Source organism: Leptinotarsa decemlineata, unplaced genomic scaffold, assembly GCF_025532065.1.
Source record: "Leptinotarsa decemlineata unplaced genomic scaffold, Ldec_3_MD MMD2_tig00026299_RagTag_RagTag, whole genome shotgun sequence".
Lineage (NCBI taxonomy): Eukaryota > Metazoa > Arthropoda > Insecta > Coleoptera > Chrysomelidae > Leptinotarsa > Leptinotarsa decemlineata.
The window spans coordinates 2,565,637-2,585,176 of NW_027412676.1; the positions used below are offsets into that span (position 1 = coordinate 2,565,637).

Sequence of the window (19,540 nt, forward strand, 5' to 3'; positions counted from 1 at the left end):
GAAAAGAAGAAGAAAAGTGTGGTTAGGGTTGAAATAGATTAAAGATAAAAGTTTTTTTGATTTTTACAACTTTTAGGAAAAATGGCTTTAACCCCTATTACTAAAACTTTTATGTTATTAGGACAATGCGTTCCTTGTTTAAAACACGGTGCTTCGAAGTTCAAAGTAAAAAGACTGGAATTAGACACAAATTTGCTAATGGTGTGAAATTTCTCAATTTGTGATAACTTTTTCATAATTTTTTTTTAGTATTTTTCCAAACACGAATTTGTTTACGCACACGATCCAGATAAAAAATGCAAGACAGGTGACCTTGTACTCATCGAAAAACTACCAGAGAAAATGACGAGGTTAATAACACACAAAGTGAAAAAAGTTATATATCCCTTGGGAGATATTACAGATCCAATAAGTGGTAGAAAATGCGTAGTAGGTAAATTCAGAGATGATATTGATGCTGTGAATAGGGTTTATGGAATAACAGAAAATGCTTTCAACTATGATAAAGCTCCACCTAGAGGTTGGCAAGAAGGAAAGAAAGATTTTACTCATCTCGAAACGTATATCAAGTATCATGAATCTGGTGAAGATGATCCTCGTGCTGTCTGAGAATATTTTCAGATATTAGATTTATATGTAGTTTAAATAAAATAATTTAATGGAATGTGCTTATGATTTAAATTAATGTAATACACAAAATTCAGCTGAACATACTTTTACTGCGAACATTGACATGCAATATAACTGAAATCAATTGCTTTTTATTCAAATGTCTAATGCAAACTTATATTTGAATTGAAACTATTAATATTTATACAATTGGAAGGGTGGGGAAAAAAAGGACGGGTATCTCATTGTGACAAACCACACCTGTCTAAAACATAAATTAAAATCTGCTAGAGGCTTTCTGTTCAATAATTGGAAATATATAAATAAATAAAAACATCTAATTAATAATTGAAATTTCTCTAACCTTGAAGCATTGTGAGGAATTGTAATATTTATATACTGTTTTTAAGGTTCTTTTGTGAACTTGTACTAATAATTTCATATCGGAGAGCTAGTTATGCATATTTTCATGTGATATCAATTAAGGAAATTCACCACCAATCTTGACGCTCTGATTTTTTTTTATTTTAGAAATGTTGAAACAGTTGATAACAAATAAGTCAAGATATTTATTTATGAACAGATAATAGTAATTCTTATTATTTTGACAATTGCGGTAATTTCGTCCCAAAAGGAGGTCCGACAAGTGTGAAGAAAATACTTTTCTTGAAAGTTGGAAAGATTTTCTCTACAAATGAGAAAAAGTTACATATTTTTGAAAGATATTTTTGTTTTACTTTCCAAAAATTATGTTGCACATTAATTTTTTTCAATTCATTTTTTGTATATTATTTTGTATATCGATTTTTAGTTTTTTTGAAACACATGCATACAAATTTCAGGATGAATAATTTTACATTACCTATAGACATTTCTCCTATTCTTGATAAACTGTTATGTGCAAAGAAACTTAAATAAAAATCGAAACAATTATTAAAAATAATAATCTTTGTCTTTCCAATGATATAGTAGAAAAAAGAGTCATTTGTTATTTGTTACATTTTCATGGAATATTCACATCCACAAAGTGATATCATCCTATATCGATAAAAGTTTATATTTCTCATTCGTGGAAACAAAGTATTAAACCAATATTATAAGTGAAGGTGCAAGTGACACTCACGATATCCTACTTGATAGGAAAACATGGAAATGTGTATACCTACATGTTTAATTCATTTAAATAAATATCTACTTATTATCTACCATTTTCTAGCACCAAGTTTTCCTAGTAATTTAAAATAAAACTGTTTAATCTTATGTTCTGAATAAGCAAATATAAATTCAACATTTTTGCCTTATAATGAGACTCCAAAGCCTGATATTGGCTTATAGCACGTGTAGTGAGGTTTCTTCCTCCTGGTAGAACATGCACGTCCCCACCACTTGGTCTATAGTGTACAGTGTACCCCAAAAGCCTGTAGGTGTTTTTGCATTTGAGTATTTTTTGAAAAGCCCGCCATAGTAAATCTTGAAGTCAATCGACCAATGAAATCACATTTGAAGAAAATCAGTCAGTTCAAGATGGCGGAAAAATTAGTGTACATTTCACATCAACAAATAAAGCCAATTAAAATATTAAAATGGAAAGTACGAAAAGGTTCTTCTGTTTCTATAGGTCGTGTATTACTTTTGTACAATTTTGTGAATGGTCCGGAACAGGAACAACACAAATTAAAGTCAACGCAAGCTGGAATCGTACACAAAATTGTGGCGCATGAAAGCAGTTGTGTCAAGCAGGGGTATGTATTTTGAAAATTTTGCGGGAAACAAAATTATTCGTTTTTAGTTTTTGAAAGTAGTATTTATTCGAAGTCATGTTATTTTCATTCATTTGTTTGTACATTTTAAATTGAATTAGAACTATTGTTTGTGATATTATCCATCAATCCTTTATCTGTGTATATCATCTCTTGCGAGGGAAACCAATAGATTTACAAATTTAATATTTCAGATAACATTTTTTTCTTATAATTTCAAGATCTGTGCATGTACTTATAAGTTGATCTTTTTAATTTTTCAGTGAATCACCACTAGTTTATCTAATAGTGAATTAATAAGACCTGCAACATCCAAAGTAATATTATCATCAATGTTGAAGGTGCAATCATTCACCATTCTTTATTTTATAAGGCCTGTAATATCCAAAGTAATATTATCATAAATATTAAAGGTGGAATCATTCACCATTCTTTATTTAAATTCACAAGTTTTGCCACAATTCTCTTCACAGAGGATTCATGAACTTTATTTTATTCACTCATTAAAATAATGTTTCTATGACTGTGGGAGTTGCATTTTGCTCCCCTTCCAAATTTTCCAAGAACTCGATAATAAAATGGCTGAAATATCTAAAATATTGAAACGAATCTATTCTGAAAGTTTAAAAAGTTCAATGAAAATTATTAAGTTATTGGATATACCTAAGTATTAGTGTTCAGTTTTTTAAATCTCATCTGTTCCTCAACAGAGAAATCATATTGGAACTACAAACATGTTCTCATCCTACCATTATGAATGATATGTGTGCCGAATGTGGAGCAGACCTTCGAAAGGAGGATATAGTCAGTTGTGCTTCTGTACCAATGATTCATGCTATCCCAGATCTAAAAGTCAGTGAGGAGGTAGGTATTCAGATGTAAATATTGAATCCCGGAATGAATGCACCAAATATAAAATTGTTTGAAGGTTAACTGTTCCTGAACATGAATTTTTATGAAGTGTAAAAATTTTAATAAAAATAATAAAATAATGTGTAATGAAAATCAAAAAAACTAGGTGCATTTCAAGAAAACTAGGTTTGTGATTATAAAAACTGAGAATTAAAAGGGATATGAAATGAGAGAAGCAAACAAGTCTGATTGATTTTCTGCAAAATACTTATTATTTCTATTGAAAAAAATCCTAATAAAAATAATATTCATTCTCAACATCAGATATCCTCAATCAATCAATAATTTGAATTTCTACAAAACTTATCAGTATTGGAAAACTATTGTAATTACAGAAAATATATAAATTTTCATACAAAAATGGTAGATTGAGCTGGATTAATATCAACAATTACTGTCTTCTTTCAAAAGAATCTAAAAAGAATTCATCTGATGAACAAAAAGGGTTATCTTTCAAAAAATTTAATTGTTCTCTTTCAAATTGGAAAATATTTTGTATATTGTTCAACTATCATGACTTGAGGCTGTATATCCTGATACTAGAAATTTTAGGTTAAAATCTCCTTGACAAAAAACATTGAAACTACATTGCAAATCATTATACTTTGCTTGTTTTTTTTTTACATTTTTTTTTCAGATAGAGATCAACACAATACATAAATATTGAATACAGTTCAGATTCCTAGTTCCTTGAAGTGATTTCTACAGGAGGTTTTATAAAGTAGTTTCAACATGCTTCATAAACACTATTAAAATCATACCAATTAACACTTAATTAGGACCAAATTGATTGTCTTGCCTCGATCATAGCAGATGTGAACAGATTTTGAACTTTTGTTGTTTCTTGTATGATGAGAAAGCTTTCTTCACATTTTATTTTTTTTTTTGAAGTTCAGACAATAAGAAACCTTTATGAACAACAAATTTTTACAAGGGTCGCAAATTTGTAACTTTTATTTTTGACTTGCAATTTTTATACCTTAGAATGAAGATAGAAGGGGATGTTTAAAGAAGTTTAGGGTAGGCATTTGAAATAAAACTGCATTATAGTTAATGTACTTAATGTTGGATTAACGAAATTACTTGTAGTAGAAATCAGTTCTAGTTATGTTTGTCTGCATGTTGTATTGAAACATGTATCAACATTATCATACATTTTATTTTTTATCCTGCACTGAATGAAGATGGAAAACATGAATTGCGACATACAGCTTAAAACTGATGCGTGAATCTAGGGGAAAAAATTGTGAAGGACGGCATAATATAACCCTCAACACCATTTACTCTAATATTCTCCAATAAATGTTCTAATCACTAATAATTGATATTTTCATTGTACATCAAATGATGGATGCAATTATTTTTTCAGTTGGCCCAAAAATTAGGAAAGGCAGACAGTGATCGCCTAATAAAAGATAGAAAACTTGTGCTATTAGTAGATTTGGATCAGACGCTTATACACACTACCAATGACAATATTCCGCCTAATATAAAAGATGTCTATCATTTTCAACTGAATGGTCCGCATTCTCCTTGGTATCACACAAGATTAAGACCTGGAACTCACAAATTTTTGAACAATATTCATGACTTCTATGAATTGCATATTTGCACTTTCGGATCCAGGAATTATGCTCACACTATAGCTATGTACCTTGATGCTGATCAAAAGATTTTCTCCAACAGGATATTGTCCAGAGATGAATGTTTCGATCCAACAAGCAAAAAAGCAAATTTAAAGTATGTGGTTTAGCTATTTTCAACTTTTAGATGGGAATTAATATGATATTTTACAGAGCCTTGTTTCCATGTGGAGATAATATGGTTTGTATTATTGATGACAGAGAGGACGTCTGGTCTCGTGCTAGTAATTTGATTCATGTAAAGCCGTATCATTTTTTTCAACACACTGGGGATATAAATGCTCCCCCTGGTTTGGACAAACATGATAATGATGAAAATGGTGGTGTGGATTTTACGAAATTCAAGAAAAATGTGAGTTCTAGAAAATGAAGTTGAAAAGAATAATTGCTCAGTAATATATACTGAGAAATTATTATTTTCTTGTGTTAAAATATTCTATTTCAAATATTTGCATGTATATTTTATTTTTATTTTTTTATTTATTTAAATAATACACAAAAATAGAGAAAATAAGAATAATACACTAACAAAGAGACAGATATAAAGACCGTATTTGCAGTACATCAATTAAATATTTTGTATAAAATGGCATCAAAATGACTTAACACTTGTGTTATGCCACAAAGTAATACTAATTAATATAAAATTACAGTTGTGTACAGAGAGTTAGGAAACAATTTAGTGGCAGTGAATTTATTGGTGTTCTAATATTTTGATAAATTCAAAGTAATTTTCGAAGATGAACTTTTTTGATTCTATGGAGAAGGTTTTATAATTTTGAATATGTTTTATCCTTAGGGGTAGAATATTACAAATTTTAGGTATTGTGTAAGTTAAAAAGCGATGACAAATATTTTTATTGAATTTTGGAGTGGGTAGCAATTCGTTTGTTGTACTTCTAGTAAAATGAACTGTGAAAATATAATCATGAAATGTTTTGTTTTTGTATGCATACGTACATAAACTAAGAAAGTATACTGTTCGAATGTTACTAAGATCTTCTGAATATATAAGATTAATGTGATATGGTCTTTTTTTCTTCAAGATTATTTTCAAAATATAGTTCTGTATTAAGTTCAATTTTTGCAAGTTGCTCCCCACATCAGAATACCATAACGAAAAAGTGATTCGGCTAGAGATTTGTAAATATATACAGTGCATTTCTTTAATGTCCCCCCCTTTTATTTTTTGAATGGGTCAACTCGAAAAATTGAAATTCATTTCAAAAAGTTCAAAGCAACCATTTCAAGTATCTTCTGAACTGATCTCAAGCTTATTACCTCATATTATTGTCAATGTATTCAGGCAATTATACAAAGTTCCGCCATTTTGTAGTAGGTGAAGATATTGACTTCATATTCTAGGGTTGTGAATTATTCGTCAGGAGCTTCAAAATGATGTGTCACAATTTAATTTTTTTTCCTCAGGTTTCATCTGTCAATTTCACTTCAAAATAAAGTATTCATGCATTAATTTCATTATCCCAAATTTATATTTTGAATGATGCTACTAATTTTCTTTTATTTTCAGTATTTTAATATTAACATATGTCACAAAAAATATTTGAAGCTTTATAACTTCTATTTATTATATGCGAGCGCTTTCGATAGCTGGCTGTGCTATTATCTTCTTGGCTCTACTCTAACTGAACGTTTTATCTTCTTGTTTGTTCTTTTATGTGAGCGCTTTCGACAGCTGGATGTGCTATCATCTTGGCTTATTTATAGTCATTGCAAAATCCAATCTAATTGGAAATTGCATTCGTTTAAAATTAATTGGCACATCTAAAGGTATAATAAGGATTCATCTCGGAAGCCATTTAAAATGCTGATAGCATTTTTCATTGATTTTTGACTGACTAATCGCGGGCTGTTGCACAGCCGTGGTGGATTCAAATCACGTAGAGATCCAACCTTCAGTTATAAATTATGCGGTAGCGTGCCTGGCAAATCCAATAAGTTCAAAAACACTGTTGTATAATTCACAGCTTCGGTGGCAACGCAAGCTGTATCTTCGCTCGATGGATAAACAATATTAGTGTCCAAAAATTATGTAAGGAGTGAGAGAAGGCTTATTGTGTGAGAGAGACAGTAGATCGGCTTCGTTGTCTCCCAACTCCGTGCTGTTTACAGAATGACATGTGACACCGGTAGACGCCTGGCGGGGATAACAATGTTAAATTACTGAAAAAATAGGGGTTGGTGATAAAAGTGTAAAAATTGAGGGTTATAGGTATTTTTCAATGCCACATCATAAAAAAAAATTAAAAATGTTTGGAGTCGTGCTTATCATTCAGGGAAGTGAAAAACTGACTGAAACCTATTCATATAAAATTATATTATATATATATATATATATATATATATATATATATATATATATATATATATATATATATATATACTTATAAAATTTCATGAAAATCGGTCAAGCCGTTTCAGAGGAGTGTGGCAACTAACACTGTGACATGAGAATTTCATATATTATCTACGTATTTATTGACTCCATTACACTGCGCATAGCCAGAAACACGTGTCCGCGGTTTGCCAATAATTTTTCTTGACTGTTGTTACGACTACTTGGTATAATTTGTAAAATATCAGTTTTTCATATAGTAAACCTCTGATAAAAAATGTAGTTAAATGTTGAAACGTTTTATACAAATGAGAAAATACATCTTTATAACTTCTATTTATTATATGCGAGCGCTTTCGACAGCTGGATGTGCTATTATCTTCTTGGCTCTACTCTAACTGAACGTTTTATCTTCTTGTTTGTTTTTTTATGTGAGCGCTTTCGACAGCTGGATGTCGAACAGCTATCATCTTCTTGGCTCCACTCTAACTGAACGTTTTATCTTCTTGTTTGTTCTTTTATGCGGTTAGAACGCCGAGGAACAAATACAAATCAAAACACAAAAAGGACCTAACATTCAATATACTACACAATACAATACACATTCCTAGAAACAGTGAACCTAGAGAAAATTCAATACAAAGGATATTACCTGATGTAACCCCAAATACAGAAAAATTTACCTGCAGTATCTGCACTAAGGCGAGGAAGGTTAAACACCAGTTTAACCTTCCTCTTGAAGATGATCACTTGGTGATCGAAACACGTGCAGAGGTGTTAAAATAATGGTTTAGTGTTAGTATAAAACTCCAGTATTATTCAGGAAGAGTCTGTCTACTTTCTTGACCAATGTTTATTATCTTGACTATTGCATACTATTCATATGGTACATAAATGTTTTTGACATCAAACACGCATCAGAAAAATGGGTTTGGTTATTAACATAATAACCAGTCAGTCTTTAGTATTCAATATATATTGAATATATTTCATTGTTTTAGGACAGTGACAGAGCAAAAATTGGTTCAAAAATTGATGGTCAAAATGGAATGAATATTGTTCCAGAGAATCAACTGTTTCAGGAAACCATACAACAAAAGGATGAAAATATGAAAAGTGTAACTAGTGACAGCGAGAAACTGTTAACTGTGGAAGTGTCAGTAAATGGTAATAAATCTATGAATGAAATTATAGACAAATTTTCTGATGGTGACATTCAAAGTGAACCAACAGAAAATGAAGAAAGTGAAAAGGGTCAGTCTAGTGATAAGGATACAAATAGTACATTGACAAGTGAAACCCTTTCAAACACAAAGGAAAAACCCAGCAACAATGGAATAATCGATTCCTCAATAGAAAAAGGAGGAGAACTCGCTTCAGAGAGTAAAAATAATGAAAATGAAAAACCTAGCGATATCAATCCATGTAAATCTGTAACAGAGATTGATGAACAAATAGAAGAAAAATTGAACAAACCCATTTCAGAAAATAAAGATGATGAAACTGAAAAACCTGGTTACATTGCGTCTGATGCTTTTTCAGAAATTCAGAATAATTTAGAAGAAAAACCTGAAAATGATTTAACCAGTGAACCCACCTTAGAAAATATTAAGATAGAGGAGAAACTCACTGGAAATGGTGTGGTAAATAAACTCTTGACAGAAAATAATAAGAAGTCAGAAGAGCAAGTCACTAATAGTATTATTCCAACAGACAGTAAAGAAACTGCAGAAGAACATAATGAATCCAAACCAGATGGATCAATAACAAAAGAAGACGATTCCAAAAACATGATAGAAATCGAAGACCCGGATGACTACTTGATTTACTTGGAGGAAGTGCTGAAAAGAATACACCAACAATTCTACAACGAATTTGATATGTTAGAATCTGGCGAAGTTCCGGACATGAAAACTGTAATTCCCAGAGTTCGAAGTAATGTCCTGAGAGGCTGCCATCTAGTATTCAGTGGTTTAGTACCAACACATATAAAATTAGAACAGTCAAAGGCCTACCAAGTTGCAAGAAGCCTTGGGGCAGTAGTTACGACTGATATCAATGAAAACACAACTCATCTTGTGGCAGTTAGACCGGGAACTGCAAAAGTCAACACAGGCAGAAGGAAGAAACATTTGAAAATCGTAACGCCAGATTGGCTCTGGTGTTGTGCAGAAAGGTGGGAACACGTTGATGAGAGAATATTTCCACTAAGTAAGAAAGGATCAAAGAACCGGCATCCTCCCCCTCACTGTACAAGCCCGAGAGATTTTGCTAGTTATCAAGAGCATGAGGCTCCTGCTGTAAGAAAACGGTCACCTAGTGGGAGGTTCATGGATACCATCAATCCACTGATGTCTTTTTCCCGTGCCGATATTGCCGATATGGATAAAGAGGTATGTTGATTCAGTTTAGTAATTCATTTTTTTATCATGTTTTGTCAAACAAATTATTTTCTCTTCAAATATTCTCAATGATATAATAGTTTATTATTTCTAGTGTTAATATTTTCATTCGGGTTTGAATGCCGTCATAGTTTGGAACTGCATCCTAACGTTTCACCAGCACGGGTGACTCTCATTGGTGAATCATCAAGATGGATAAACCTCTGAAGAAGCCAGTCACTCGTGCTGGCGAAACGTTTGGATGCAGTTCCAAACTATGGCACCCTTCAAACCCAAATGAAAATTGTAACACTGAAAATATCGGCCTCGAAATCCTTAACCAGTTTATTATTGGTATTGCAACAGTTATTTTCCAAAGATATGTTTTCAAAATATACTTTATGACGTGAATTTTATAATAAATAAAGTACAAACTAATGCACCAGAGAAGCTACAATCATGACTATCTAGTTGAGTATTCAACATTTTCGGACCTAAGACTGTGCCGTGTTAATGAAACTGATACAAATCATTTTCACATTTGGCAACACGCCTGAGTGAATCACTTTTTGACAGAATTATTATATCAGACTATTCAGCTATCTTTTCCCTAATTTTCAACTCTTATTAAGCAGTGAAAATATTACAGCTCTAAAAATATTATATAATAAATAAAGTTAATAAAAGAACCATCCACAAATATAAATATGATAAATATTCTAAAATAATCAGTTTTATTGAAATCAAAGTGGTACAATATTCATGCTCTGTAATTTTATTTCATTTTCGGACCACACAAGTAACTGTTTGAAGAACTTGAAATAGTGACATCTTACAGCTGAAATCTGAACTGAATGGGTGGTAAAACAGAATGAAAATTAAAAAATTTGAGTAAGTGTTTGCTTTTACTCAAACTTTTGAATAGTTCATCATAGCCCTTTTGATTATATAATGGAATAGGTAAATGCAAATATATTGCTTTTCCAAAAAATGTTCAATTTTCTTTTTTTTAGGAACAATTCAAACCTCACTCCTTTTGACCTTTTGTTCCAAATGGTAATACTTGTGTTATAAATGGTAATACTTAGCATTTTAAACTTCATTACTTTCTGCTCTATGTAACCTAGTAATATTAGGGGAGTTTTGATTTTGATTTTCTAGGATTTTTTATTTAGTTTGTGGAGCATTCAAATGCCAAGAGAGAGGAGGAATGTCTATTCTTCTCAATAACTGCCCCTAATTGATATGCCCATTGTATTTTCCTCTTTATTACTGATACTAACATTTTTTAGGTGAAAGATATTCTAGATAATGATAGTGACAGCAGTGAGGATGACCATATAGAAAAGGATGAAATAGCTGATTTTGAGGAAACAGCAGAAGAGACCAGAAAAAGAAGAAGCAGCAGTAGTAGTAGTAGCGAGGAGTCTCTTACAGGAGAATATCCGAAAGGTTACAAACGGAAAAGAGAAGAAGAAGAAGAAGAAGAAAAGGAGAAAAGCATTTTGGAAGAATATAACAGCAGTGAGGATGAAGAATTTCCAAGTCAGAAGTTCAGAAGGGGCGAGAATGTCGATGATGTGTTGGATTTTGAACAGGAAGATACACAAGATAGCATAGAGCCTCAAGATGAAGTGGATGATGGACTATGGAATATGATGGGAGCTGCTTTGGAAAGGGAGTTTCTATCGAATGATTAATTTTTGCAGTTTCAAAATAGGTCCTATAAAGTTTGTAGTTTTTGGCATTGAGTATTTAAAAAATGGAAAAGTGAGCAGGGTAATACATGTGCAGAAAGTTACTAAAACGAAATTGGTGTCATATCAATTGAAATATATTAATATTATTCATTTTCAAAAAATACTAAGTTAGGTAAGAAAATTATGAATCTTAAGTTAAACTAGATTGTTTATTATTTTTCATGGAATAAGTGAAAGTACATTTTTGGAAAAGTACATCATTTCAATTTGTGAATCAAATAAATTTTGGGAATTTTTATTGTGGTTTCATCTTAGTTAAGTTTAAAAATACAATAGATGATATTTTTAATAGCTTAAACAAAGAGTTTTTCCTTGAATTTCTGATATTTCAGATTTAGAAAATTTATTACTCTGAATAGTATCCCTTCAATGGGCATAATCTGGTCGAGAGTTTCTATTTTGTTCTTATATAATGATTTTATTTTCATGAGAACATAATTAGGATCTGTATGGAGCAAGGTGACAATTTTATTTCAGTGGAAATTTTCTTCAGATGATTATCTATAAAACAAACTTTGATGATCTTGAACATTATAATTATTGAATTCATTGCTATGGTTATACTTATATGGTTCAATAATGTTATGAGTACTAGAATTGCATTTGTAATATGTACACTAATAAATTCATTAATATTCTCATTGAACTATGGCGCTTTGAACCTTTTCATGTCTCAATATTTTTTTAATTGTAGTTATATATTTTATGAGGTTTGTCATATTTATCCATACTAAATTGAGAGTGGCATCATTTTAGGAGTGAAAGATTTTTGGCTTTCTACTTCTCCATCGTTGAGAATATTCAAATAATATTTTTTTGTCAATAAATAACCAGGTCCGGAAATGGATGTCGGCTGCCATTAAATTTTGACTCCTCTGAACAGCGAATACCACACTGTCCTTTACTTCAAATTCTAGTGGGTTTTCCACAAAACAATCTTTTTGAACACAGTTCATTTTTTTGAGTTGTTCATTCAGGTTTTGTGCTCCGAAATTGTAGGGTAATAAAAAACTTCTGTGTAAATCTGTCAATTTTTTTTATTTGTCATTTTTTTTTGTCATGCTCAAGTTTAGATGTTTAATGAATTTCACTGTTCTGATACTGTTTACACTGAAATTTAGATCTGATCAGTTATGTTTTATACATTGGAGTGAAAGTACATCACGTTTTAGAAACTGATTAAAAATTACAGAGGTTTTTTTCGAACATCAATAGAGTATAACATTAGAACAATATTTGTTTTGTTCATAAATTAACTAGAATTGTTCACAATATAAGTAATGAAAACTTATCATTAACAGCGATAGTGTATCATAGGGAAAAAAGTGGGTTTATAGTGTCATGAGAAATTTCATCTTAATACCTATGGTTGAAAGTACCTACCATTAAAAATGTTAAAACAAACACACATGGTCTATCTTTAAAAATCATAAATTCGATTATTTCATATTGGTGATGATTTTGCTCAAATTCAAAGTATAACTTTCTTATTTTTCTGTTTCAATATAACCTCTATCCAATTTTTTTGTGACATATTTTGATATAACGATTTATTTTGCACTCATTAAAATTCCCCTGCTCACTTGGATTATTTACAGTCAGAATATCTTTCATTATTAAAATGTTGATTTTCTCAGACTGAAACAGATGTAAAACCCAATTTTGAATAAATACGGAGACTTGAGTATACTATTTTCATTTTGTTGCTTTTATTTTTCTGGGGCATAATTATAAGTTGTAAATAAAATAGTATACTGGATTTTTTCTTATTGTTAGTCGGAAATTATCTCATTTTCAGGGTGATGTATCAAATTTTGCTTTCACCTATGTCCTGTTGAATAGGTACAAAAATGTAAAATATTACTTAAGATTAAAAAAAGAGCATTTTCTTTCTTTGTAAATATTTGTAAGTTTTGTTTATATAAATTATTAAATCTAATTGTAATTAATGGTTTTTGTTGCTATTTGTGTACCCATTTTTTTCAGTAGCAGTTCTGATTTTTTTAGTGTGATAGTTTATGGAATTAGAGTTAACCTTACTAAGTAAGCATGGGCATAAAGTAAAAAAATGGTCCCACATTCTATTTTAAATATTTCATTCATTATGAACCTAATAGGAACAATACCTATATACAGTGCATTTCTTTAATGTCCCTCCCACTTTTTATTTTTTGAACTGGTCAACTCAAAAAATTGAAATTTGGGATAATGAAATTAATGCATGAATATTTTACTTTGAAGTGAAATTGACAGATGAAACTTTCAAGATGGCGACTGGGCGCCATCTGGGGAAAAAAATTAAATGGAAAGGGGGTCTTGTGACACATCATTTTAAAGCTCCTGGCGAATACTTCACAACCCTAGAATATATGATAGCACGACAAGCTGTCGAAAGCGCTCACATATAATTGAATAAGGGTTATAAAATATATATATATATATATATATATATATATATATATATATATATATATATATATATATATATATATATATCTATATATATAGTATCATATGACGGTATTTCGAATTTTAAAGGAACAACTCTTATACCCTTACCACCTGCAACGAGTACAGGCACTGTTACCGCGAGACTTTCCGAACCGTCTTGAATTTTGCAATTGGATGCTGGAAATGATTAGAAGAAATTGTGACTTTCTGAAGACGATAGAATTCACAGACAAATGTAGTTTTTCTCGGGACAAGATTATTAATTTTCATAATTACCACATATGGGCTGATAAAAACCCTCACGCTATTGTCGAAACTAACCATCAAGAACAGTTTTCTCTTAACGTGTGGCTCGGAGTTATTGGGGATGATTTAATTGGGCCTCATTTTCTACCTCCTCGATTAAATGGCGAGGCATACGTTCAATTTTTCAGAGAAGTGCATCCAGTACTGCTGGAGGAAGATCCTTTGGGCGTCAGAATGGATATGTTTTTTATGCATGATGGGGCTTCCGCCCATTTTAGTCAAGTAGCACGTCAGCATTTAACTGAAACATATACAAATCAGTGGATAGGTCGAGGAGGACCACAGAACTGGCCCGCTCAATCCCCGGATTTCAATCCTCTCGATTTCTCTATTTGGGGCCATTTACAGCATTTGGTTTATCATACTCCTGTTCGCGATGTAGAGGACTTGAGAAATCGCATCATCGATGCGTGCAGGGTAATCACAGAGACTCCAGGAATATTTGAGCGAATACGTGGCTCAATGCGCCGACGTCTAGACGCATGCGTAATGTCTGAAGGTAGACATTTCGAACATTTACTATGATTTCTACAAGTTGTGTATTTTGTTATTAATGTAGTTGTTCGTAAAATAATTTCAGCCCTCAATAAAGCTAAGAAACATTAGCGAAAGCTCGGGCAGCTAAAAAGAGTAATATTTTATTCTACAGATTTTAGACAGAAACAGATCCAATCCCCGAAAAACCACTCTTCTATATATACATACGGTTTGATTTATATATATATATATATATATATATATATATATATATATATATATATATATCAAAAAGAGGAAATTCGTGGACAGAACACTCAATAAATAAGGGCAAACCGCGGGCACGTGTTTCTGGCTATTGGCCTCATCAGCGCGGTGCAGCCAATTGCAAAGATGGACAACAACTGGTTACCAAAAATGAAAAACGTCACATATGCACGGTGTCACCAACAGGAGCTTACCGCACATTTGTGGTTTCAATTAGTGTTTTTTGAGTGTTCTGTCCACGAATTTCCTCTTTTTGATTTATATTATACACACTCGTTAATATTTATCTCTCTCTCTCTCTCTCTTTCTATATATATATATATATATATATATATATATATATATATATATATATATATATATAATAAAGGATTATTTTCACAACGTTTCGGCAAAGTGAAGATGGCAAATGAGACTTTGCCGAAACGTTGTGAAAATAATCCTTATGGGGAGAAACTACACAGAACACGGAGCGAAACCCGAGAAAACAGCTCATCATACTTTATGATGAGCTGTTTTCTCGGGTTTCATACTTTATGATGAGCTGTTTTCTCGGGTTTCGCTCCGTGTTCTGTGTATTTTCTCCCCATAAGGATTATTTTCACAACGTTTCGGCAAAGTCTCATTTGCCATCTATCTAATTTTCTATAATATTACCTTATTGCTCGAGCTCGACAAAATAAAAATATTGGCGGTCACACAGGGTGTTCGATTTTTTCTGGGCGGATCCCAACTGTCTTTTTAAATGGCAACCTATATTTTTTATCGCTTTTTCGGTTTCTTCATAGAAAATAAAATAAACTTTATGTATATCTGCACTTCGAAAATATTGACGGTTTTCGAAATATCTAGCATGACAGGTTTTTTTTTCCAATATTCGTCACTCAGAATATTTGAAATTATAAAGTGGTGCCAAGTCCAGTTGAAATTTTTTTTTGGTCGAATATTCTACATTGGTAACTCTCTCAAACGATATATCTGAAATCGACCTGTGATATACAGGGTATGAAAAACCGCTTGCCAAATATTGTAAATGAAAATTTGCAAAATCTTCCTTATATTAAATGGAACACCCTATATATTATTGATCCATAAGAAGCGCCAACGAAACCTCTACAAATTTCATTAAGTATTCCCTATGGCTAAGTTCAATAGTTTTTCTTAAATGAGCATTTCTTTCGAAAAATGGTCATTTTTTCAAAGCGAAATCCATTTGACGACTGATAAAAATATACGAAAGATATCTTGTTTCAATTTTGTACATTAGAAGGTGTCCAAACAAATATTTTTTAACGAAATAAATGTATGTACCTATCACTTTTTGCTAAATGGAAAATTATTTTTTCATTGGATGCAGAATTTCACTCATAAATCGTGCAATATCAAACCAAACAAGTTAAAAGAAAGAAACATTATAAATAACTATTTTTTTCATGTTATTATATTCATTCAGAGCTTGAGTTCTAGATATTCAAATTTGTCAACTGGCAAATTACAAAACTACAAAAGGGAGAGTTTAATTAAGGTTGATAATGAAACTTTTATAAAATATGTTCAACATGTCTTCCATTTTCTTGAATGCAGACCTGAAGTCTATGTTTGAAAGACTGTTCTACCCTGCGCAAGACAGCTGGTGTAATGCTGCGAAAAGCATTCGTTATTCTAAGTCGCATATTTTCGGGAGAAGTTGGTGGCTCAACGTAAACCATATTTTTTATGTATCCCCATAAGAAAAAATCTAGTTTCGTCAAATCTGGTGATCTAGCGGGCCACCGTACAGGCCCATTTCGTCCTATCCATTTATTGGGAAATACTTCATTTAGATGATCTCTCACTTCTGCCGAATAGTGAGCAGGTGCACCATCATGTTGTAACCACATTCTATTGCGGAGGTCAAGAGGAATATCATCTAACAAACCTGGTAAATCATTTCGTAAGAAATTGAGATACATTGCACCATTCATATGTCCCTGAAAAAAAAGTATGGACCAATTACATATTCTCCAATGATGCCTCCCCAGACATTTATCGACCACCTATGTTGATAATCCACCTGTCTCAATAAGTGAGGATTTTCTGTCGCATAATAATGGTAATTATGTCGATTTACAAAATCCATTTTTATGGAATGTCGATTCATCCGACCATAAAATATTATTGAAAAAATATTCGTTTCGACGAATTTTGTTCATGGCCCAATTGCAAAATCTCACTCTTTTCTCGAAATCAGCATACAGTAGTTCTTGATGTAACTGAACGTGGTATGGATGCAAGCGATGTTTCTTCAATACTCGTTGCACTGATCTCTCACTTATATCCACTATTTCCCCAATTTGTCGTTGACTCCTACTAGGATCTTCTTCAACAGCAAGAAGAACTTGCAATTCATTATCTTCATTAGTAGCTGGCTTGATGCGCTCATGTTTGGAATAATTAATAGATCCAGTTTCAACGAATCGTCCCAAGACATTTCGGAAAGATCTTTCATCTGGATGCCTTCTATCTGGATACCGTTGAGAATAAATTCTACTTGCCAATAAACAATTCCTGTCTGATTCACCTAATATGAAAATCATATCAATCAAATCACTTTTTGATAACAACATTCTGATGAAATTATACCGACAGTTCAACTTCACGATTGACTAAAAATTTCAATATTCATTTGCAGCCAAATATTTTGTTCTGTCATTTGCCAGACTACTTGATTTCCAATAAATATTTCATTCGCTGAAAGGTTGTTTTAGACCGAAAGAACGTCCATTTTGTGGTGTAATTCGCAACTTGTTTATCTAGCAACAGGTAATTTTAGGAATGGGCGATATTTTAAGGAAAGGGTATTTTTTGTATATTCTTATCAGTCGTCAAATAGATTTCGCTTTGAAAAAATGACCATTTTTCGAAAGAAATGCTCATTTAAGAAAAACTATTGAACTTAGCCATAGGGAATACTTAATGAAATTTGTAGAGGTTTCGTTGGCGCTTCTTATGGATCAATAATATACAGGGTGTTCCATTTAATATAAGGAAGATTTTGCAAATTTTCATTTACAATATTTGGCAAGCGGTTTTCATACCCTGTATATCACAGGTCGATTTCAGATATATCGTTTGAGAGAGTTACCAATGTAGAATATTCGACCAGAAAAAAATTTCAACTGGACTTGGCACCACTTTATAATTTCAAATATTCTGAGTGACGAATATTGGAAAAAAAAACTTGTCATGCTAGATATCTCGAAAACCATCAATATTTTCGAAGTGCAGATATACATAAAGTTTATTTTATTTTCTATGAAGAAACCGAAAAAGCGATAAAAAATATAGGTTGCCATTTAAAATGACACAGTTGGGATCCGCCCAGAAAAAATCGAACACCCTGTGTGACCGCCAATATTTTTATTGGCGGTATATATATATATATTATATATATATATATATATATAACAATATATATAATATATACAATATATATAAACAATATATATATATATATATACAGGGTCCTGCAACAGTGGCGCGGTGTTCCATATCTCTATATAGGAAGCAGATAGGAATCTAATTTTCTATAATATTACCTTATTGCTTGAGCTCGACAAAATAAAAATATTGGCGGTCACACAGGGTGTTCGATTTTTTCTGGGCGGATCCCAACTGTGTCTTTTTAAATGGCAACCTATATTTTTTATCGCTTTTTCGGTTTCTTCATAGAAAATAAAATAAACTTTATGTATATCTGCACTTCGAAAATATTGACGGTTTTCGAGATATCTAGCATGACAGGTTTTTTTTCCAATATTCGTCACTCAGAATATTTGAAATTATAAAGTGGTGCCAAGTCCAGTTGAAATTTTTTTTTGGTCGAATATTCTACATTGGTAACTCTCTCAAACGGTATATCTTAAATCGACCTGTGATATACAGGGTATGAAAAACCGCTTGCCAAATATTGTAAATGAAAATTTGCAAAATCTTCCTTATATTAAATGGAACACCCTGTATATTATTGATCCATAAGAAGCGCCAACGAAATCTCTACAAATTTCATTAGGTATTCCCTATGGCTAAGTTCAATAGTTTTTCTTAAATGAGCATTTCTTTCGAAAAATGGTCATTTTTTCAAAGCGAAATCCATTTGACGACTGATATACGAAAGATATCTTGTTTCAATTTTGTACATTAGAAGGTGTCCAAACAAATATTTTTTAACGAAATAAATGTATGTACCTATCACTTTTTGCTAAATGGAAAATTATTTTTTCATTGGATGCAGAATTTCACTCATAAATCGTGCAATATCAAACCAAACAAGTTAAAAGAAAGAAACATTATAAATAACTATTTTTTTCATGTTATTATATTCATTCAGAGCTTGAGTTCTAGATATTCAAATTTGTCAACTGGCAAATTACAAAACTACAAAAGGGAGAGTTTAATTAAGGTTGATAATGAAACTTTTATAAAATATGTTCAACATGTCTTCCATTTTCTTGAATGCAGAGCTGAAGTTTATGTTTGAAAGACTGTTCTACCCTGCGCAAGACAGCTGGTGTAATGCTGCGAAAAGCATTCGTTATTCTAAGTCGCATATTTTCGGGAGAAGTTGGTGGCTCAACGT

The 19,540-nt window shown here is 31.6% G+C and overlaps 2 protein-coding genes across 2 annotated transcripts; both read left to right on the forward strand.

The window, feature by feature from the left end:
• mRpS17 (mitochondrial ribosomal protein S17) lies at nucleotides 1–664 on the forward strand. Its single transcript, XM_023166130.2, has 2 exons — nucleotides 1–201; nucleotides 250–664. The coding sequence occupies exons 1-2, from the start codon at nucleotides 82–84 to the stop codon at nucleotides 607–609; spliced, it is 480 nt and encodes a 159-aa protein (XP_023021898.1). The 5' UTR covers nucleotides 1–81; the 3' UTR covers nucleotides 610–664.
• Nucleotides 665–1,964: 1,300 nt separating this feature from the next.
• Nucleotides 1,965–13,368, forward strand: Fcp1 (RNA polymerase II subunit A C-terminal domain phosphatase Fcp1). Its single transcript, XM_023166129.2, has 6 exons — nucleotides 1,965–2,351; nucleotides 3,080–3,233; nucleotides 4,651–5,021; nucleotides 5,078–5,276; nucleotides 8,282–9,673; nucleotides 10,954–13,368. The coding sequence occupies exons 1-6, from the start codon at nucleotides 2,098–2,100 to the stop codon at nucleotides 11,359–11,361; spliced, it is 2,778 nt and encodes a 925-aa protein (XP_023021897.2). The 5' UTR covers nucleotides 1,965–2,097; the 3' UTR covers nucleotides 11,362–13,368.
• The last annotated feature ends 6,172 nt before the right edge of the window (nucleotides 13,369–19,540 follow it).